This window comes from Myodes glareolus, chromosome 13 (genome assembly GCF_982192425.1).
Source record: "Myodes glareolus chromosome 13, mMyoGla1.1, whole genome shotgun sequence".
Classification (NCBI taxonomy): Eukaryota; Metazoa; Chordata; class Mammalia; order Rodentia; family Cricetidae; genus Myodes; species Myodes glareolus.
The window spans coordinates 40,266,690-40,289,560 of NC_142038.1; the positions used below are offsets into that span (position 1 = coordinate 40,266,690).

Here is a 22,871-nt window from a genome sequence, read left to right on the forward strand (position 1 = left end):
TCTATAGACTTCCGTTTCTTCATCTGTCCCGCTCCAAATCTATTTAAAGAACAAAGCTGGTTTTGTCTCTTCGGCCTCTTTAAGTTAGAGGGATCTGTCCTTACCAGCCTAAGAAAGTATTCAGTGAAGGGAAAGCGACCCGACATGCCACAGGCCCCAGCATGTGCCATTATTTGTGTGTGGCTTCAGACCTCAGATACGTCATCCCTGTCTGTATTCTCAAGTCGGGGACAACTTACTGGCCCAGTTTTTACCTGTGACACTAGAAAGAAGTCTTTCTGGTCAGGCCTGGGTTGCGGTCATTTTCTCTGCTTTTCCCTGAGAGGGACAGCATGGGTTTTCTCTATTCGTCAACTCCCCCCTAAAGGAATGGAGGCTCCGAAGGAGTCCAATTAGCACTTTGACAGATTGTTTTAAAACTCGGCGTTGCTCACTCTCCCGAGTCTCATTCTGAACGCCGACAACGCTGGAAGCAGCCTGCAGAGTGTCAGACAATGGTGGCAGAGGTGATTGCATGGGTGTTTAACACGGTTGCTGTTCTTGTGCTATGACCAACCTCCTTGCCTTGCCCCATCAAACCTGAGTTTGATCTTGGACAGCTGCGGTCTGTGATTGATGGGGCAATGCCAACGAGTTGTTATGCAGAAACTGAAATGACAGAGCTCAATGTTCCCTGTACCATGATTTTTATGATTTTTCTTTTTTTTTTGATTCTCCCCTTTTTCTCTGAATGACCATTCTGTTTGCTGTTCATGATTTGTTTCCAACTTCCCTTTTGTTTGGCCAAGCCCTGTGTGGCGTGACTTGGTGACGATGTTTCTCTGTTGGAAAAGTCCTGTCCCTTCTCTGATTCACTACAATGTCCCTCAGCCTGACCCAACCTGTGGTCTTCCCGCCTTCCTCCCATCTCCTGATGTGAGCGCTTCAATGACGTCGCATCCTTGTGTTCGGCATCCGCTGGGATGCTGTACTCGTCTGGGTTTCCTGAGGGCCTCTGCGGGCGCTCTTTTCACCGGGCTGACTGTCTCATGGGAATGTGACACATGTGTGCCCCAGCTTTCGCAGTCAGATACTCTGGAATTGTTTCCACCACGCTTCACATCTCTCCACGGGGCAGAAACCGTGTCCACTGACCAGCATCTGAGGAAGAGTCAAGTGCCCCGGGGCCCTTGTATTGGAGCCAGCGAGAAAGCGTCAGTGAGCAGGGCGAGCCCACTGGCTTAGCTCCGCATAGCCACTGACTGACCCCGGGCCAAGCCCATTCTTTGTTCACCCCGCCCTCCCAAACACACTTCCAGAGTATGCTTGCTGCTTTTTCTTTCCTTTCCTTGTCACGTCTCTGGTCTTGGTTTAACCCTGTGCATCCTGCTCCTCTGTCACAGCCCTGCCCTCACCTTGCCGTCTAACCCCCTTCTGCTACCATTGCTCTTAGCCTCCCCTTTCGAAATAGTAGACCCAAGCCCTCTGCCCAACCCCCAACCCCCCGTGGAATGTTCCAAGGCTCTTTCCTTCTATACTGTGAGTGGAGTGGCATTCAGGAGCTGTGTGGATATACCATCCCACTAACAAAGCGTGAGCGGAAACCTACCAAGCACAATGATCCATTAGCATAGAAAATGGAGTAATTTTCTCTCTCGGTAACTGGACTTGCTTTTCATTACCCTACTGGCCTTGTCTAATGTCTCTTGACTTGATTCTTTTCTTTAAAAATGTCTGATATTTTCCAAGCCCTGGATTCACAACCAACCGCTGTTTTATCTCTGGGTCCTTAGATATCTGGAGTGTCTCAGGCCGGCCTTTCAATCACCAAGTTGATAAATTAGATGCAACCTGACTACTTCTTTCTTGGTTTTTGCCACATCTAAAATTATATATTATGTATTCACCCAATAACCATTGAGGTGGTAATGGGTAGTTCCAAAGGGGCTCTGATTACATAGAAATAAAAGAAGGAACCCAACTTATGTTTAGGTCTGTTTACTCTCCACCACAAAAGAAGTAAGAATTTTCTTTTTTTAAATTAGATAAACTTGCGGGAGGAGAATGGTCACTGTTGTATCCCCTTTCTCCTACTGAAATTAGGAGTGGTATAAAAGTGAATCCCCAAGAGGGCTAAAAGATACAGCAGGCTGCTGGGCAGGTACAAAGCTGCCAGAGCTGCGGAAGGCCACAGATATGAATGTCAGCCCCAAGCCTGCTCTTGGTAGGTACGAGAGAACTCATGAGCAGGAGAGACTGCCCCCCTCTTCAGACTTCACGGAAAGCAAATAAGATGGTAACCAGAAAAGTAGATGTTCTCGTGGGGTGAGAAATCTCAGCATCGTTGCATGCTTATCCCATTTCGGGAAACTGAGAGTGTGATGCTACCACCTGGTCAGGCCTAGTCCAAAAGAGATGGTCTCTGGTCACTGTAGACCAGGGGAGGAGTACAAGCAGCATTTAAATTAAGATAAAATGAATAGTAGTTGTAGACAGCATTTTACTCAGTGTGTAATTAGTTTGGGAAAGAAGTATCTACTAAGTCTTGGGAAGTCTATTGGGATGGTGAGGGGATTGCCCATGTTTTTATGCCCGTCCTGAATGCAGCTATATGATTAGAATTTGTCAATAATTCTCTTTATTGCCAATTTCTCGTTTTCTTAATGCATCATAATCATAATAACCTTTGACAGCATTGCCTCCAAGTGTGATATGTGGCACCTTACATGGAATGCGGATGCTTTAGGTGACGCGGGGACATTGTGGCCTTCGGGAATATTGGTACGGGGGGAATTTGTGCCCTCTCTTTCTTATGTCAGGGAATAGTCTCCACTCGGTGCTTTGTCGTCAATAGTGTCCTAAACTTGTGGACGTCCCTGTGTAGCCAAGAGTGAACAACAGGCTTTAGAATGGAGCTTACCTTGCAGCTGGACTTAACTAGAGTGAATATTGTTTTGCTTTCGGTTAATAATTTTAAGTTGACTTTTTGTCCGTCAAAAGTGACAGTCATCTTATAAATACATAACAGTTATGTAAATTCTCCATGTGAAATATGTTGTTAAAGCTAATTTAAAGCAAATGTTAAGGAAGGAGAAATAGCAGAAATCGTAGATATACTACTAAGTCAGTCATATGGTGAGACTTGTCGGTGTGGCTGGAGCCGTAGGTGTGGTCCCTGACTTAGTAAAGTTTGGGTAATGCTGGCCGAGAGGGACTGGGAGAGTCCAGTAAGGATAAAACTACTACTAAGAACACCGCCCTTGGTACTTGGAAGGAGGCTTGATGCCGTCCAAGCCCTGAGCTGTCTGGGTACTTCAAAGCCAAGTGAACGAGAGTCAGTGTTAAAATCAGCCACCCTGTGCTCCTCTCACTTCTGTCCCCAAACCAAGCTTTGAAGTTGGGGAAGAGAACAATTTTAAAGGCAGATGGATTTCGGCTATAAGGAAATTCGCCTCTATAGCCTATACGCACCTGTCACGCTTTTTTTTCTCCACCAGCCGTGTGTTCCCTAGACCAGAAGGCAGCAGTTTTTAGCCACACTGTGGCCTGAGAGAAAGCTTACCTCCAGCCACTTCTGCTTCTTAGGGCTGTCACGTGTATCCCCGTCCTGAAAATACATACACTGGCCCTTCCTACCTTTCCTTCCACTCACTCCGTGAGTCCCAGAACTTCAGAACCAGGCCCGCAATACCAACAGACTGAGGAACGCATGTCCCTGGAGTCGTACACTGAACCCCTGAGCACAGGGCCAGTTATAACTGTATTCCTCGTCAGTGCTTAAAACTTACCTGATTTGGTATTCTGAAGCATGCCTGTTCTCCCAAGAAGAAAAAAATAATTTCTTGACTCTTATCAAATTATATACAAGTGGTTTTATGCACAAAAACCATTGTTGCTCGTGATGGTGATATGTGAGGAAAAAGAGGCCTCTTCTTGACGTAAGCCAGATGTTTTGTGCTCTTTCTTCAGTAACACCCTTAACAAAAATGTTCTCTGGGGTGCCTTAGGAAAAATTAATCACTGACTCTGTAGTGCAGTTTTGGGGGCCATTGAGGTGTCCTCTGGGCTGAGCGAGACAGACACACTCAGTTGCTGTCAAAGGCAGACCCAGCTGCCAGACACACGAAGCACAAGTAGGAACAAAGGTGACGAAAGACCTACGTGGTCAGCACAGCCTCTAGGAGCCAGATGAAGACTCACACAGTCAACTCTGGGAACCGCTACGAGCCCTGACTGCAAACAGCAAGGGCGTGGCGCTCCCATGGATGCTGTGGCCCAGCCCGTTTTCCTTCAGTGCCAATATCATAGTAGTAATAGATCACCAAGTCAGGAAAGGAGGAAACGGGAGTGTCAGCTACGGGACTTCCATCTAAAATGTTGTAAACACTGACTTCTTGACTAGCAGGAGCTTCCTCTGAAACGTTTACAACCAAGCTTTTCAGTTTTCCTATAGCATCGGTCATCTTCAGATGTGACCGTGGAGCATGACTGGTCTCCGGGAAACTTCCTGAGAAAAGGCGGCCATCTTGTGGGTCCAGTGGTGGGAGGCGCAAGAGGCCCTTCCCTCCACTTAGCAATCTGAAGTTCAAAATAACAAAAACATGATGGTCAGAGCAAGGCGACTGAGAGAAGGAGGGCTGGGCAGAGTTCATTTCTTCCTCTCTGGGTCGTTGGGAGGAAGGCATCCTGCCCTGTTCATGGGGAAATGCTACACAAGCTGCTACTGGTGGTGAGGAAAAGGAAACTCTTAAAAAGCTAGCATTTCTGAGTGTAAGTTGTACTGTGTCTGCCCCATAAAGATTTAATACCATTTTATATAACTCTGTCAAGCTGTTCTAACCTCCAAACCTTTCAAGTTTGTATCAGGAGTGTCCGTGGGCTCTTGAAATAGCTCAGTGGGTCACTTCCTGAGGACTTGAGTATGATCTTGGGGACCCCACAGGATGGAAAGAGAGAACTGGCAATCACAGATTGTCCCGTGACCTGTGTGTGCATGCTATGGCACCAGCATGTGTACACACACACACACACACATATACACACACACACAATAACAACAACAACAACAATTTTAGAAATTTTCAAATAATTGTGGGAGTCTTGGAGCCTTGGAAATACATTGTTAGAAAGTACAAAAGGAGGGTCGCTTGGTAAAATACAACATGCTCAGATAAATTTGAATTTCAGATATACTTAAATACTATTTTTCAAATAGTTAAAATCGATGCTTCTAGTGTAAGCATAGAACAAATATTACAAGAGACATACTTTTCTCTTAAAGCACCACTGTGTATCTAGGTTTATATTTAGCCAAGTATCTTGTCTATTTTTTCCACCTGAACCCTATTGGTTTATCCTAGACACCTCATGTGATGTACTTTCTCCAAAGCATCACTCTGTATCTGAAAGTAACAGCTGCAGGGTCCTGGTTTGCTTTCTGTTGCTGTGATAGCCCCCATGACCAAAGGCAGCTTGGGGAGAGAAGCCCTTGCTTGGCTTACATATCCCAATAACCGTCCATATTGAGGGAAGTCAAGGCAGGAACACAGCAGGAGCAGAGGCAGGAACCAGGGAGGGATGATGCTTACTGGCTTTCTCCCCATGGCTGCCGTTTCTGTGTAAGCCAGGACCACCTGCCCAGGGGTGACCCTACTCACTGACCAGTCCAATGGGAGTGGTTCTTCAATTGAGCTTCCCTCTTCCCAGGAGACTGTAGCTTATGCCAAGTTGTCAAAAAGCTAAGTAACATAAGTATACCATGTTTCCCTTCAGGAAGCAGTGCTGGTGACTTATTCAGGAGATCTGAGAGCTGGTCTCAGAGCTGGCCTCTGGACCACTCTTGGAAATTTAGAATAAACTATTTCAGAGAAACTCGGTTTAAAAATTCCTACTGTAGCCAGGCTCAGTGACCCCAAGCCTTTGGTCCCAGTACTTGAAAGGCAGAAACAGGAGGATCTCCAAGTTCAAGGCCAGCCTGTTCTGTAAAGCAAGTTCCAGGACAGTCAGGGCTACACAGAGAAACACACACACACCCAAAAAAGGAAAAGGAAAATTTAAAAAAAAAATTGTCTGATAGTTTTATCACATTTGATTTCAGAAAATAATCACTAAAATTTTCGTATCCATCAGAAACATGGTATTGGTAATAGACATCCACTGAAAGTCGATCCAGTTGGCACTGTTATCTGAGAAAGGTTCTTAAATAGAATTGCATCCAAGCAGGACAGTTAATAACCTTGTTGTTTTAAGGCTTATCTAGCATGAAAGTTTTCGTCAGCTGTCGTACGATCCACCCAGGTGTTTGGTCTCACTTTTGTGTTTGTTTGTGGGGGACTGAGACTGAGAAAGCGCTAGAAAATCATGGTTCTGTAGTGGTGACAAGAGCCTTAGTCACAAAGAAAGACCTAAGGACAACTTTCTTAGGTCTGTGGAGAAGGCTCAGTCATTAAAGTGTATGGGCGGAAAAGCCCGAGAACATGAATTCCAGTCCTTAGAAACCACATAGACAGCTAGACATGGTGGCTTGTACCTGTGACCCTAGCACTGGACACGTGTGTTTGCACACACACGCTAGATCGATGGCATCCTGAGGAATGACACCTAAGGCTGTCCTCTAGCCTTCCCATGCACATATGTACGCACACACACACACACACACCCCAAAAACCAAACAAACGAAGGAAAAACATAGAAGCATTACTCTATTGATTCATCCAACAAGTATCCATGTGCAAGTCTTGTACTGGATTTAAAGATACAGATTTTGTTTTGGTTTTTGTTTTTTTCAGGATAGGGTTTCTTTGTGTTGCCCCTGCTGCCCTGGAACTAGCTCTTGTAGACGAGGCTGTCCTCGAACCCAGAGATCCACCTGACTCTTCCTCCTGAGTGCCGGATTAAAGTGCACTCCCACTGTCCAGTGAAGATACAGGCTGTGATAGGAATCTGCACAGAAGCAGTTTACAATTAGTGGTGAGACTCACAGCTAGCTTCTGGTGAGACAGAGGGAAGTCCATGCAAGAGAAGTCAAGGATGAAAGGGAAGACAGCCGTGGTGGGGTAAAGACAGGCCATGGCTGGCTCCCAATAGGGTAGACTAGGGAAAGGCCTTGAAAAGCATTGAAGGAAATGTTAGATGTCAGTAACGGAAGAAGGGAAAGAATTTTTTGCGAGGAGAACAAATTGAAGGGACAAGTCACAAAGTTGTTCATGCACCGAGTGGGTCACTAAGAGGCATGTCACGTGGGGTGACGAAAGTGAGCAAGAATATAAAAGCCTGAAATGTGAGCTAGGCTCAGATAAGAGCACAGTGCCCTAAGTGGCGTGCTAAGTTGTCTCAGCTTTTCAGGCAGGCAGCGGCAACAGGATGAAGGATGGCAGGAGACAGAGACCCGAGGAAAGCAAGGGAAGACAAAGGTAGATCAGCCAATGATACATCTACCAGCCTGCTTGTCTGATCACATGCAATTCTGGATTACAAATATTCAATGAATTTGCAGGAGGGATTTCTGTATCGAGTTTGGTCCTAACATGTCTGTTACTGCCTTTTCCTGGTAGATGCTCCTTGCCAACATAAGCACTTGACTCCAGGTAAAGCCCCAGGAAGCAGAACTCCAAACTAGAGCTTCTCTGTCCCTTAAGTGAGGCACTGTAATATGTGGTGTGTAATGTTTCACCCATGACAGAACTTGAAGTCATGAGAGGCTAAGAAAAAAGTGAAAATGTAATCCTATGTGCTACCCTTTAACTTTGGAATAGTAGTAAATACTATTCTGCTACTACCAAAAAGAGAATCTACTTGGGGAGTCGAAGGACCCAGGAAAATGGTGCTGTGGACAGTTAACTCCTGGGCCTTGGAGTGAAGGGTGTGGGGTTTCCTGGGTATATTTGTCAGGGAGGACGCTTGGGCTGAGAATCCCATCCAGACCGTGCAATTGTTCCTTCGGTTGTGCAGGCAAGGATGTAGATCTGATCTAATTAATTTTCTATCCTCTTGACAACCAGCTGAATTCATCTAAGGTCTTGATGAGATTATTGTGGAAAGGGTAGAGAGGGAAAAAAAGTTAAATGTCAGCCATGCAAAAGCTATTTCATCTCCCTGCCTGCTTGAATCAGTACACCAATATTGGAATTTTCTAGAGACACCCACTAAACCCCCTTTTCCACATACCATTCATTTTTCTTCCAAAATGAAGGTCTTAAGTTATGATTAGGGAAGCTTAAGCTGTGACTCAAAACAGCAGCTTGAGCTGCAGTATTTTAAAGAAACGAAATTCGCCGTCCAATTGTTCTTCTTGCCTTTCCTCTGTATCTGTGTTCACAGGCCCTACGGTTCCCGGCATGACACTTTACACCACCCTTCCCCGCACTCTCCTTTTGTTTTTTTCCCACTCTCTTCCCATCTTTTGTGCAAACACACACACAATGACAAAGTTTTCTGACAGCTTAATGGAACTTTCAAGGACTCCAGGGACCAGGCTAGGCATGATCTTATTAACGGAACATCTGGAGCAGCTACGCACTTGCTCTTTAATTGATTCCGCTGCACTCTGTTCCCTTAGATTCTGTTGTGTCTTCCTAATGAAATTGTGAAGAGTCAATTTAAGAGTTTGGGTCCCCTGTAAGGATGGAAAAACAATGCTCGCTTGCTTTCAGCACCTACTCAGAGCCTAGTTTTGGGTAGTTTGTTAGTTTTAAGGCTTTTAAGACAGCTCGCTTCGCAGCTCTCATTGTTCTGAAGGCAGACTGGTCTGCAGAGGACTGAGTAAAATGGGTGATTTCCTACGGAGGCCTTCTCTTTGCCTAGGTACACATGAGAATGACTGCAAGCTCTGTAGGGCTTGTCCCCAAATGTATAATTCACCACTGCCCCAGAGAGAAAGGACATGAAAGCCTGCGCTCTTCTGTTGGTACTGGGGAGATCCAGGCTGTTCAGAGTCAGAGCAAAGTCATAACTCTGCCAGACGGACTGTCAGCAGCCCCGTCAACTTCATCAGACGTAAATGTCTTTAGCTCTTTAAACCTCGGCAAGGCCCTGAAGCGAGTTTCTGAAACCTAGGTGGGTCAACTCATATATGCTGGGCACATATTAGATGGGACCTTCATCAGTGCCAGACAGCCCATTACAGACAGTGTGAAGGTTGGTCATCTTCAATTAATATTTCTCGATCTCTTATACGTCTACAGCTTGGGAGCTATCTGCGTGAAGCGGTTCGTTTTTAAGCGAGCAATTGGAATTTTTAAAGCTCACATTTTTTACACGGATGTGTTTCTTATCAAGCATGCGCCTACCATTGCCTCAGTGAAGACAGAGGCGGTTATTATGAATGGTATGGAAATAATAGGAGTTCCACGTGGACAGCCATTGACAATGCTTTATTCAGAGGGGAAAATGGTGTCAAGAAATTTATAGGGCTGTAAACTGTATTATGCCTAACCTTTTAGACATATTAAAGTATGTCATTTGCAGTCTCCTTTAGCCTCTTGTTATCCATAAATAATAGATAACACTGGACACAATCATCTGACATTTGTTAGGGTAATAAATACACCCCAAGTGCTGATTGGCCTTGCACTCTGTGATTTAAAAGCACACAGCAGAAGTTTAATGTAACTTAAAATGTCATACATTTCGATGGGTTTTCAGATTCAGTTCCCCTTAACAGACCCGAGGTGCCAAGAGCCATTGAGGGCACTGCCACACTGGGCGTTTTTGGTATCATAAAACCGTACCAAAGCATTGGAATGAAACATGAACTCAGGCTCGTCCTTTCCAGTTGAAAAAATATAAAGACAGAGAGCCTTCCTGGGTTCTTTTCCTTGTGTCTAGTCACGTAGAGGGAGAGGGAAAGACTTTTTATATGACCCGAGCAATTTTCCGTGGTCATGGGTAGAGTTTAAGGAGCTGATCTGGGCTGCTGCTAGATGTGGTCCATTAAAGGAGGTGACTTTACTCGATTGTGGGCACGCAGAAGCATTCTCTTCTGCCCCTGAGAACCAGCATACCTGGGCTGATCCAATCTGGGACACATCTGAGTTATGTAATTCTGATCAATAACCAGTGGCCCCTACTACAGAGGTGGGCACATCATGTCTTCATGTTAGGGCCACTAGAGGCCATGGACATCTTCCCAGGAGCCATGGGACTAACAGTTGGGTGGTTTTATGTGGTGTTATGACTGTAGTGGCATAATTTAAGGCACATGTAATATTTTTGTCAGGTGTTTACATGTTTGCGCCCCCCAGACACATTCACATGAATAAAAATAATAAAAGTAAGCCTTTGAAAAGATGAGAGAAATTTGTGCAAGGAAAAGATATGTTTACATGTTTGCGCCCCCCAGACACATACACATGAATAAAAATAATAAAAGTAAGCCTTTGAAAAGATGAGAGAAATTTGTCCAATGAAATAGTATCACTATTGTATCCTTGGTCAGAACATTAGTGTTAATCAGAGTAAATAAATGGCACATGTAACCTAAAGATTGGCACTTTGAACACCAAGGCACACTTGGTTCCTTTACTTATGTTTTTCATAAACCATTTTTGGAAGTCCATTGCCTTGGATGTGTCTGCAGTAGGGTTTCAGAGCTACATCATGTAAATTTGTTTTCTAAAACATTGCAGAAGACATTTAAGGCAGGGTTCAGAAATGTTAGTGAGTTCAAGAATGACCAGTGTCAGACCCAGCTGAGATCTGATACAAAGGAGGGCCTAGCTATACCTGAAAAGTTGTGCTTTTAATAAGCTAGGGTGATGCAGATGCTGGGTGTTACTAACTCATGACACTGTTCAAGTTGCTGAGGGGGTCTCTTGGACGCTCATTTGCCAAGACTCGGGGCTGTATGTTTTCATCTGTATCTCTCCACTCTTAACTAATACAGTTGGGTTGCATCGAAGTGTGCTCTACGGTACTCTATCTCAGACCCTATTCAAGGCAGGCAACTCATCCGGAATTCTAGAAATACTGCTGTTGAGTGTTTACTCAACAGGCCAATGCTCTCCATGTGTTCATCTGCTTAGCCCATTTCATCCTTCCAGTAGCCCTCATCTTCTAGCCCATGTTGCTGGGACTAATGGAGAGACATGCCCACAGGCCACACAGTGGTAACTCATGAACCACATCTCGAACCCAGGTCTTTACGGCCTCATAGTTAATGTTCTTAGGTGCCGCCTCTCAGTTTCCTCTCAGAGACTGGAATATAGTAAATCTCCCCTCTGATTTATGTTTACTTTGTTGAGAAAACTCAAAGCACTACACATAATCCAAATGAAGAATTGCCTGAATTTCCCAGCCCCCACTTTCACAGTCTGATGCTTCATTATAAGGCAGAGGAAGAAGACAGGCTGAGACGGTTGGTCTGATTTCAGGGATCGTGTAGATGTTAAAGATCACAATCTTTCTTAGAAAGAAAACCGTAGGGCAGGAAAATAAACCTTGAAAGTTGTGCAAATGGAGCTGAAGAGATGGCTCAGCTGTTAAGAGTATATACAGCTCTTCAGAGGACCAGAGTTCAGTTTCCAACACCCACATCAGGCAGCTTCACACTGCTTAAAACTCTAGTCCGAAGTGGGAATCTAATGCCTTTACCTTCCACTGACCCCAGGATGAATGTGTACATACATACCCTTATTCACACACACACACACACACACACACACACACACACACAATTAAGAATAATAAAATTAATTTTGTGCAAAAAACTTTTTAAATCTAAAATAATCACTAACACTAAACTTATAGGGACAATAACTTCTAAGGCATGAGCCCACAAACCAACATTCCGAGGTGCGGCTTTAAAAATGATTCTACTGTGACTGTCTATCCGACAAAGACACTAGTCTGCTGTCTAAATGTGCAGTCCCCCTGGCAAGGTCACGTCTAAAACAGCAGAGCCTCAGAGGATGCGTGAACCAAGCACGGGAAAACGAAGGCGACATTCTAAGGAAAAATGAAGCTGAATGAGTTTTACGCTTGCTCTCCTTTCTCTTCCCATGAAGGCATCCCAACCAAAATTGTATCCATTTCAGAAGTGATAGAACTGGCAGCGGGTTCATCCGCAGTCAACCGCAGCAAGCACCGTTTCAATGTGTGAGTCCTAACTACTATCTAGCCGGGATAGCGGGCTGCCCATACTCAGGCGTGGCGAGTCACTAACTTTAGACATCTCGAAGACTGCGGCTCCTCCCGACGCCTAATCTGTATCATGCTGGGGTGGGGGATGAAATAAAAGGAAAGTTTGAGTTATAAATTCTGAGCCCAATTCCAGGGCTGCTGGCATTTTCAGTCTATCCCAAACCATCTGGTTAACGTTAGGCCCTAGGACAAGAAGAACACGGTTTCCTGCCAAGATAACCACAGAAAGCTCCCGTTTCATTTTCAGTGTGGTCATCCCTTCGGGTTGGGGTGTGGCCCCGAGGAGAGATTGTCTGCCGTTGAGGCTTTCCTGCTGCTTGCTTCTCTCTCTTCGTGGGGATTACAGTGGGCTCTGTGTGGTCAGCCCTGGTGCTGCTGGCTCTCACTTGGTCCATTCATTCAGATTGCCTTGGAGGGCTCTGAGCCTGGCAGTTTGTTGCAATAAGATTTTCAAACAAGAAAAATTGGGTTGTTAGATTCTATTCACTCAAGTTGTTATGAGGATTTCAAGGAAATTGCAGGCTTGTCTTACTATAAAGCAGAGCCGAGAGTCTATTTTTAGGGGATTCGACTCTGGGGCTTTTTTTGGGGGGTTGCCATCGTTCTTAGTCCTTATACCCAACACAAACCCCCTCTGGCTCGACGATGGAGGAAATGTCCATCCTCCTTTTTGCCTTTGCATATTTCTCTAAAGGACAGAGAAAAGCTTTGTTGTCTTTGTGGTCCCCGGGTCCGCTCGACACAGATGCCTATTAATCACTTCGCTATGGAGACAGACACATCCATCATACCACCGCAGCTCCCAAACAGGCAGCCCACTGAACGAGGGTGAGAGGCTAAAGTACTCACTTAACCATTTCGAGTTTTCCCGGCTGCCTGCATCTTAGATCAGGAGAGAGGTCGTTGGAGGGGTTGGAGCGGGCTCAGGTTTTCAGCTTAATAAGAAGAACTGCTTTTATCTCTTTGTCTGTTCTGATCGGTCCCATAGTATCTCCCAGGTCTCTGCATAAGTGGCAGGTAATAGGTACACTTGAAGACAGAGCGTTTTAATTTTTAAAAGGAATGATGATGATGATAATAATGATAATATGATAGCTGTGCTTTTGATGCTTTTGGCTCTGGTTTCTTCGTAAGCCAGTAGTTTTTCAGTAATGAATTCAATATAAAACAAAGCAAGCTTAGAGTCAGCTTTCTTTGACAAAAGGAAAGAACTTCCTTTCTAAGACTGCCAAATTTTCTAAACACCTTTCTGTAGTCATTCAAGGCTATTCAAATCCTTCTTCCAAACGCTTGTCGCTTCTCTTTGCCTTGTTCTCTTCCATCTGTATTCCTTCACCCAAGCATTTGTTTACAGTCGGTTTAACAGATCCCTGTTGGACATTGTTCTTCCCGGGACTAAGGGATGAGTTCATTTCTCTTAGGCCAGCCTTGCTTAGGAAGATGAGCGTCAAGGGTGCATCTTGCCAGTGACGATTACGGGAGAGAGGAGCATGGCCCCAGATTACATGTGGAAGGTAGTACGTGCCCCGTGTGAGGAGCTCTTCTCCATCCGAGCTCAGACTCTAATAATGGAGCCACATGTGTGAGAAGGTGGGAGAAGTTCCCAGACAGAGGGGACAAAGGTTTATGAAACCCCAGTACCAAAGGACAGTGCAGCAGGATGGGCCACACTGAAGTGCAAGGGACCAGAAGGAAGTTAGCGTCTTTTCTGAATACAGCTGTCTCCTTTCATTTGTCCCATGTTTTGGTTTTTTTTTTTTTTCTGCATTTCTACAGCCCTACATGTCTTTAAGGCTCAGCTCAATTTCATCTCCTTGTTAAAGCTTTTGGTCAGCCTTGGAGTAGGCTGTTTTATTTCTATACTTCGGGTGGAGTTAAGTGCAAGGTCTGTCTTCTTCCTGGCTTGTGCCTCAGCCACGTCTCCCAGCACTGTGCAGGAAATGTCTGATAAAGGCAGCCACAAAGATGCTAATATCAGGAGGATGGAAAGAAAGACCTCAAGAGAATCTCAGCCTAACCTGAGTTAGGAGATAGCACCTTGTCTGGACTAAGTTGTCCTGGAGCCCGGTGCACAGGAGACACAGGCACGGAGGAATCATAAGCAGAGCTACCTACCTACCAAAGCCACTCTACTAAGAAGAGGCCTGGACTTCTGACATTTCAGAATTCATGTGCAAGGTCATTATGGGACAGTTCAGAACTGTATCGGGCTCCTTTTGATTTTACAATCGATAATTGCTCTGATTTTGAATCATGTTGCAGAGCCTGGGGGCGGTATCATTCATAATCTTTCCTTCATTGCTTTGGCCTCCAATTCCCTTACTGAGGCCTCCAGGCAACCCGAAAACTCTCCCTTCAAAAAGAAAAAAGCACAGAGATCTACCTTCCTTAGTTCTGCCAATTTAAGGCGTGGTTTCGGAGAGCTCCGTATGCCTTTGTGCTTCTTGCTTTTTTGCAGTAGGAAGGTGGAAATGAAGACCCACTTAGCACCTTATGACTGGTGAGAAATAGCTGGTGGTTAATGAATCAATGCAAAGCATTTTTCAGATGCTGTTTTCATTCCTAATGCCCTACTTTCAACTGGTGAGAACAGAGGGTCCAGGGATGGATAGAAAGCATGTCACTGGCCCAGAGTGGAGAAGTCTATTATTTTCCTCCTGGCATGTGGGGGCACTTGGGCAGGTGAGACTGTCATGTCTCCAGGTTTCCATGCAGTAGCTGAAGCAATGGATGTTCATTCCAGCTCCAGCCTGTGGTCCTTCGCCCTTTGCAGAGATTCATTTGTTTCAAATTAAACAATCTCGCTGGAGCATCAGTTGACACAAATCACCCTGTCACCCTCATAGGCTCCTTTGGAATTATCCCAGAGCCAATTTCTTTCCAGTTATTATCGTTTCTCCTCTTATTGTTTTGAGCAAATGCCTGGTACCTTTATAGATAGATCTCTCTCTTTATTTGTCTGATGGTGGTTACTATCAAAATGGTCAAAATTGAAGATCGTTTCTTTTTCAGACTTCCAAATCAAGGTTATATAGTCACTCCAAAGATGTATCTCAAGGTTTAGAAAGATATTTTAAAATGTCCCTACTGAAAACCTGTATGTTCCATAGTCATTTATTAAACCACATAACTCTGAGTCCTAGGGAAGGCCAGGGTGACAAGTGCAAATAGCGCGGTGACTGCTTCAAGGAGCTGAGAATGGAATTGTTCGTCCACAGGGCACCTCACTGTCCTTGCTGGGGTTTGCTCAATGTTTTCCAGCTCTGTTTTAATTATTTCAAAGTTAGGGTTCTACAAGCTATCCCGAAATAAAAACATTCTCTTGTATTGTCTTGAGTCTCCTCTCATCTCTTTGGCCACATTTGGACAGCATACAGAGCAGGAAGGGTGTGTCTGCCTACCTTCCTGGGGAGAGGGAGAACTGACAGACTCAGTTGCTGTGTCTTCCCATCCTCAGAGAGCCACCAATCCACCGCTTACTTCCCTTTGTGGAGTCTTCTGACATTTAGTGTTGACTCCACATTAGAGATAGAAAACTGAGGTCCCAAGGTGTTAAGTCACTCTCCAAAATGTCATCAGTCTATAGGTGAGGACCCATGATTCCAGACCCTTTGAGGTCTTTTATATAAAGTGCTGCCTGAATCAGTTCCCCCTTGGACCCTTCAACATGGCTAGATTGCGAAGTTAATTTGATCATTGCCATGAATACTCCTTTATTGCTTTTCATGATCTACACCGAAATCTTTAAGTTTGGAAGATATTTTCAAAAATAAAATCCCCTTTTCCAGCTCCCCTTTCTATTTCATATCTGATCTGTTTTGAACATGGAGCTTAGGGTTCCTGAATTTGTCTAAACAGATGAGCAAAGTGTCCCACCCCAACCCCTGGCTTCCGTCACCTAAAAGATAAAGAGATACAGAAATGTTTTTTGTTTGGTTTTGGTTTTGGTACTGTTTACACAGCAAAATGAGACCAAAGAAAATCGTCACGCCATTTTCCTGAGACATCAGATCCTACCTGACTTGTTAACAACCAGAAATCTGAACTCAAATGTCATCAGCTAAAAAAGTCTTTACTGGTGAAAGAGTAAATAAGAGAGCCAGACAACTAAAGATCTTTCGACCCAGAAGAGTATTAGGAGCTGAAATTATGGATAAGAAGCAATGGATAAATGTGGTAATTGCATAGAACTCCCAATGGAGTAAATGTATTATTCTAGCCTTATTGTACTGAAGTCATGCTCCCTGCATGGTGGGGAGGTCATGTCAACAGGCAAGGGGCTGGCTGGTAGGGGTTGAACTCATTTTGAGATGAGAGATCACCCTCTTCCATAAAAGGACAACCTGCAGAAGGAGGGGCGGGCACGGTGATGCTTTGTATAAGGGATGTGTGGTTGCAGAGGTGTGTGACTAATGCCACCTGGCTAGTTAGGATGCTCTGGTTAGAAGATGGCTTTCTGGTTTGCAAGTCTTCAGAACAAAGACCATTATTTCCTGGGACTAGCCTTCTAAAACATCTAGACTTACATGGTGAAGGGCACAGCTTCCTTGCGTTCCTCTTACTGGTCCCCAAGCTTGCTGTCATGGAAGAAAACACACCGCACCTGGCGATTGTGTTATTTGGGGGAAGATGTTAAATGGGGAGTTCTTTTGATATCTGGTCTCAACACTCAGCTTTAGTTCTTGTACCTTCTAAACCAGTGGTTCTCAACCTGTGGGTTATGAAACATTTGAGGTCATGACAAGGGTCGCCCAAGATCATTCTACGTGTCACGTATTTACACTACAACCCATAACAGTAGAAATTACAGTTCTGAAACAACAACGGTTAGGGGTCACCACGACATGAAGAACTGTATTAAAGGGTCGTCGCGTGAGGAAGGTTGAGAATCTAGACAAAGAGGCATTTATTTTAAGTCCTAGAACACTGAATTCCATTGTAGGCAGCTTCCTCTAATAATTAGACATTCCTTGGAACGATAATCCCCAGTAAATATGAGCACCTAAAAGGACTCTGGAAAACGCCCGCTGTGATCAGAACATCCCTTCTATGGATGGGAGTCTCACCATGGCTAGAACCATGGAGCTCACTGCATCAATGAAAAAGAAGGAAGGCATTTTCTTCACAGGTGTGCACATTTGTTTGTGCAGTTATGTGTAGGGAGTCAAGAAAGTGTGCAATAGAATTCCACATACAGCCAAAATGGAAGAAAAATCGGTTGGTACTTTCATACAACAAGAAAATGCAAATTTTGGGGAGAAATTTTCACATTTTATTTCAGGTGTAGGTATTAAAACATTTGAATTCAAGACACCCCATCGTCTGAGGAGCACCACACGTATAATGTGTGAGTTAGAGCCACATTTCCTTGCTGGTTTTTATGTGTGTGTGTTTTTCCCTTCCTTCTCTTTTTTGGGTTTTTACACCTTAAAAAAACTCCTAAAGATAAGTCGGGAAATATTTAAGAAGCGCCACCTTAGGAAATTATTCATAGCTTTCCATCTTCCACTTGTTTTCCGTGGGGTACCTCGACCCCTCGTCACCGTGGGTATATGTTTAATCCTAAAATTTTGCCTCTTAAAAGGTGTTTGCTACCTCTGTTTACTCCGACTGGAAGTACCAATCCTTTGTCACAGCACAGTCAGCCTCGCCCCACCCCCAGCAAGCCCCAGTGATGTCAGAATTGAAGAGGATGCTAGGGAGAGAAGCGTGAACTTCCAGCTAGATCCTCTGAGTTTCTAAACCATCACTTTAGGAATCAAAATATTTCAGTAGAAGCCCCCTCCTGACAGAGCTGTGTCTCTACTAGGTCTGGTCTGTGACATTACAAACATTAACAGCGACAATCAGCAGAAGTTTAAGGGATGCGTGGTAGGAGTTTGGGGATGGATAGATTTTTATTTCCTTTCGTTTTAATTCAATGCCACTTACACTTGCCAGCAAAATACATTAAACATATCCCAGAAAGAGTTGATTTAGCAGGTGAGAAATGTGTCTCCAGAGACCAGACAAGGTACATTTTCTGTCTTGCCATCTTTCCATAATAGGAACAATGTTTACATTTCTTCATGTGGTGCCTCTAATGTATTCGTGTTCTTTCACTCCCAGAGGCAGGGATAGAAGCCTGGGAGATTTGATTTGATTTTATTTTAGCTACCGGCATCAAGCACTTAGGATCTGAGGGTTGTGGTGTCTGTTCACACTTGGTATTAAAAAATAAAAGCTTCAGTGTTTTTGCATTTGATTAGAGCCGCTCATCTTGGTGGCTGATTAAGCAAGATAGAAAAGGCAACTTTTTTTTCCCCCCCAGAAACGAGGCTTCTTGGTTAATGTAGTGGAAGATAATAGACGGGGTGGCCACTGAATTTTTATGAAATCGACAAGATCAGCTCTGCTGAAGAATTTTGTGGTGACAGCAAAACCCTAAGACTAATAATGGGACCTGACACTCTACAAGCCGGCAGCGGGGGGCCCTGATTTAAATATTCTCTCAGTTCTGCCGCATATTTACCTGAAATGGAGTGCGGGGGGGGGGGGGTTTCCTTTTTGATGCAAAATGAATGTAAATATTGTAACCTGTGAGCCTGAGCTATTTTTCACTGTGGTGGCATAAACCCTCTCTCCTCTTGACGCTTCAGAAGCAAGCATGCCTTTCTCCACCAGCCTGTTGTCACAGGCAGTCCGCAGAAAAGACTGAGTGGGAAGCGGTGATTGTTATGTGATTTGTTCATTTAACATGCATAAAATCGCCGCCACTGCTTCTTGACTCAGAGTAGCTCATTCATTCTAATTCTATAGAAGGTGCAAAAGATCAAAAGGAAAAGACAGATAAATAAATTTTGAACCTGCCGTCGTCCTTAGAAAGAAGTTGAAAAACCGCGTTGCTGGAGAGAATGAAAGCCACCAAGAGGACAGCAAATAAAATTAATTTACATACGGGCCAGGGCTGGCTGGGCTGGTATGGGGGCAGGGAGGATTAATTAGTTAATGTTTGGCAAGCTGTACCCTGAAGACAAGCTATGCAGAGGCGCTGTTGTCACTTATTTTTGTTATTAATTAACAGTGTGATTGCCGAACACCAGTAAGCCTCACAGGATGATTTTGTTTGTTTGTTTGTTTCTTAATGCCATGTGCGGTGTCTATTACAGGAGTGATTCGGGAAAGTTACCTCAAAAGCAACGACCAGCTCGTTCCTGTCACCCTCTTGGCCATTGCAGTCATTCTGGCTTTTGTCATGGGGGCCGTCTTCTCAGGCATCACCGTGTATTGTGTATGCGACCACCGGCGCAAAGACGTGGCAGTAGTGCAGCGCAAAGAGAAAGAGCTCACCCACTCACGTCGGGGATCTATGAGCAGTGTCACCAAGCTCAGTGGCCTCTTTGGGGACACCCAGTCCAAAGACCCAAAGCCCGAGGCCATCCTCACTCCACTCATGCACAATGGCAAGCTGGCCACGCCTAGCAACACGGCCAAGATGCTGATCAAGGCTGATCAGCACCACCTCGACCTCACCGCCCTGCCCACCCCAGAATCCACCCCGACGCTGCAGCAGAAGCGGAAGCCCAACCGCGGCAGCCGTGAGTGGGAGAGAAACCAGAACCTCATCAATGCCTGCACCAAGGACATGCCCCCTATGGGCTCCCCTGTGATTCCCACGGACCTGCCCCTTCGGGCCTCCCCAAGCCACATCCCCAGTGTGGTGGTCCTGCCCATCACGCAGCAGGGCTACCAGCATGAGTATGTGGATCAGCCCAAAATGAGCGAGGTGGTGGCTCAGATAGCTCTGGAGGACCAGGCTGCCACCCTGGAGTATAAGACCATCAAAGAGCATCTGAGCAGCAAGAGTCCCAACCATGGGGTGAACCTTGTGGAGAACCTGGACAGCCTGCCGCCCAAAGTTCCACAGCGCGAGGCCTCCTTGGGCCCCCCGGGGGCCTCACTGTCGCAGACCGGCCTAAGCAAGCGGCTGGAAATGCACCACTCCTCCTCCTACGGGCTTGAGTATAAGAGGAGCTACCCCACGAACTCGCTCACGAGAAGCCACCAGTCCACCACTCTCAAAAGAAACAATACTAACTCCTCCAATTCCTCCCACCTCTCCAGGAACCAGAGCTTTGGCCGGGGAGACAACCCGCCGCCCGCCCCGCAGCGGGTAGACTCCATCCAGGTGCACAGCTCCCAGCCCCCTGGCCAGGCCGTGACTGTTTCGAGGCAGCCCAGCCTCAATGCCTACAACTCTCTGACGAGGTCGGGGCTGAAGCGCACCCCCTCGCTAAAGCCAGACGTACCCCCCAAACCCTCCTTTGCTCCCCTTTCCACATCCATGAAGCCCAATGATGCGTGTACATAATCCCTGGGGTTGGGGGCCAGGCGTCAAAGCATCAGATGAGGCGGAGGCAGACATCCAGCCAGCAAGGTCTCCGCTGCCTCGAGTATCCACCCGACCAAGATGGCCCTGGAGGAGTTGAGGACGCTGGGTCCTCCTCCCTGGGACGCAGGGACCCTCTTGAAAATCAGGCCATGTGGTTTGGTGAAGGGTTAGCAACAGCCACCTCCATTATCTCTTCACACTCCCCCACATCGTACAGCAGGTCAGACTCACAAGAGACTTCAGTATCGTCAAGAACATGAGCCAAAAGCACATCCACACCCCATCGTCACATGAACACACATGCACACCCCACACTCACATGCGCGCACCACACACACACCACACACATCCACACATACGCAGGGGTGAACAACAACCACATTTTGTCCCTGGCCTCACGGGACGTTACCAAACTGGGTTAAGCGTTTGAAACTTTAAAACACAAACACATTTTTCAAAAAATAAAAAATAAAAAAAACCAAGAAAATTTAAAAAAAAAACAAAAACAAAAAAAATTAAAGAATTCATTGATAATTCTAACTCAGACTTTAACCATGGCAGAAGTTTACTATGCGCAGATACTGTGAAATGCCCACCAGTGTTACAACTTTGTTATAGCAGGTAAATGCCATGTTGGGCAACGATGTCATAGATTTCTGCTCCTCTTCGCTTTTAATGAATAACGTGACCGTTAACGCAAGTAACTCTTATTTATTGTTCGCCCGTTACTTTTTCCTTAAGGAAAAGACTCTTCCAAATGCCACCGTCTGAACAGCTCTGCAGAAACCCGTGGAAAGTTAAACTATTTAACGTGAAATCCATTAACTGGAATAATTGAGTTTCTTTATTTTTACAATAAATTCACTCAGTAAATAAGTTGGAGCTGGAATTCTGAGCTTTGTGTTTAGACGATCGGGTCAGTAGCTAAAGGGCAGTGCTAAGAGGGGAATATTTATTTAAATCTCCTAGTTAATTTGTCAGTTGGATCTCTGGCCAAGAAAAAAAAAAGTTTAAAAATCCTTTCAGGTCCTAGCTACTTCCTAGGACAGAAATGTTTCGAATGGCACCTATGCCCCATTGCCGAAAACATGGCTTTGTCTGAGGCTCCCACTGTCAGGATGGCACCAGCTTGTGAAGCCCCCGCCCCCATCTCATTTCACCTTGCATGTGAGACAGCAAACAAAAATCCACAAACTGTGTGAACTAGTTAATATGCTGGCTGCTACCTTGCATAAATTAATGATTTGATCACACGGGTGTTTCGTGGGTTACATCTGTGAATAGCCTGTTTTCCACATGTAAATTTGTGCCTTACACCCTGAGTTGTACACACTTGTAAACTGTCGTTATGATCAACTTTTTTTTTCTTCCTACTTGAAATAAATGCAGATATTTATTTAAGCCCCACCCTTCACTCAGCCCTCTGGAAGACTGGATCAAGCAGATGGAAAAAGAACGCAGTAGTGACGGTCGTAATGCCCAAGGCTGGGTGACACCTTCCAGTTCACGATGCCTTCCGTTGTGCCAACTCCAACCACCCTTGGCTGTGCTGCAAGCATGGACCCCCAGTGTTGTGGGTGGCAAGCCCCTTTCCCAGAGCGCTCTGCTCCCCTTATATTCCCAGATCATTTCAAAATGGTGACATCCTCCTGAGCCAGCAGGGAAGGGACTGAAGTCCCTCCCAGCCGTCATTTCTGCTGTGTCCACTGACTGAAGAACTTGCTGCGGTGGTTGGGGAGGCAAATGGGAGGAGTCTCCAAGCTGTGCCTTCAGCACACCCGTGCAGTGCACAGAGAAAACAAGGAAATAGATGGGGCAGGCTGGTCCCTGCTGCGATTAATGGGTACCCCCAAATACAAGGCAAACCACAATGGATGCTGCAACATCCTTTCTCTGGGGCAAAGGTTCTTTTGTTTCGTTCTGTTTTGTTTTAAATTCCTTTACCTGTTTGTTGTTTGTAGAGGGTTGGGAGCGGGTAGTGTGTGTGGTTTGTTTTTTTCCCCCCCTTATTTTTCTTTTGCTAAAGCACACAGAAGGAACCTTTGTTTACTCCATTACAAACAAAAGAATTGTCCGCACACTGTAAACCATGAGCATTGTTTTCATATAAACAGTTCATTCGGTGGTCTCTTCGTCTCTTTCTTTTTCCACTTTGGTCTGGACTTAGTGTGTCTTAAAAATAAAATAATAAACTTTCAGAAAAAAAAAAAAGATTGACAAAGACCAATTTGAATTGGTTAGTTACTATGTTGTGTCTACAATCAGAGCAGTCACCGGGAGCCTGGAGCTTACATCTGAGGACAGGTGCACAGCCCTTTGTCCCAAGAGTCCCTTGGCAGATCTGTGAGGCTGTTGTTCGGGCTACAGAAGACGTCATTGGGCT

At 45.3% G+C, this 22,871-nt stretch overlaps 1 protein-coding gene across 5 annotated transcripts in view; it reads left to right on the forward strand.

The window, feature by feature from the left end:
- Nucleotides 1-22,616, forward strand: part of Sema6a (semaphorin 6A) — a 123,592-nt gene extending 100,976 nt beyond the window's left edge. For all 5 annotated transcript variants that reach the window (XM_048419321.3, XM_087896068.1, XM_087896070.1 and 2 more), the window contains one exon: nt 19,266-22,616. In XM_048419321.3, the coding sequence (XP_048275278.3) occupies nt 19,266-20,467 (1,202 nt within the window). In that variant the 3' untranslated portion in view covers nt 20,468-22,616. The remainder of the gene's footprint in view (nt 1-19,265) is intronic.
- Nucleotides 22,617-22,871: the final 255 nt, after the last annotated feature.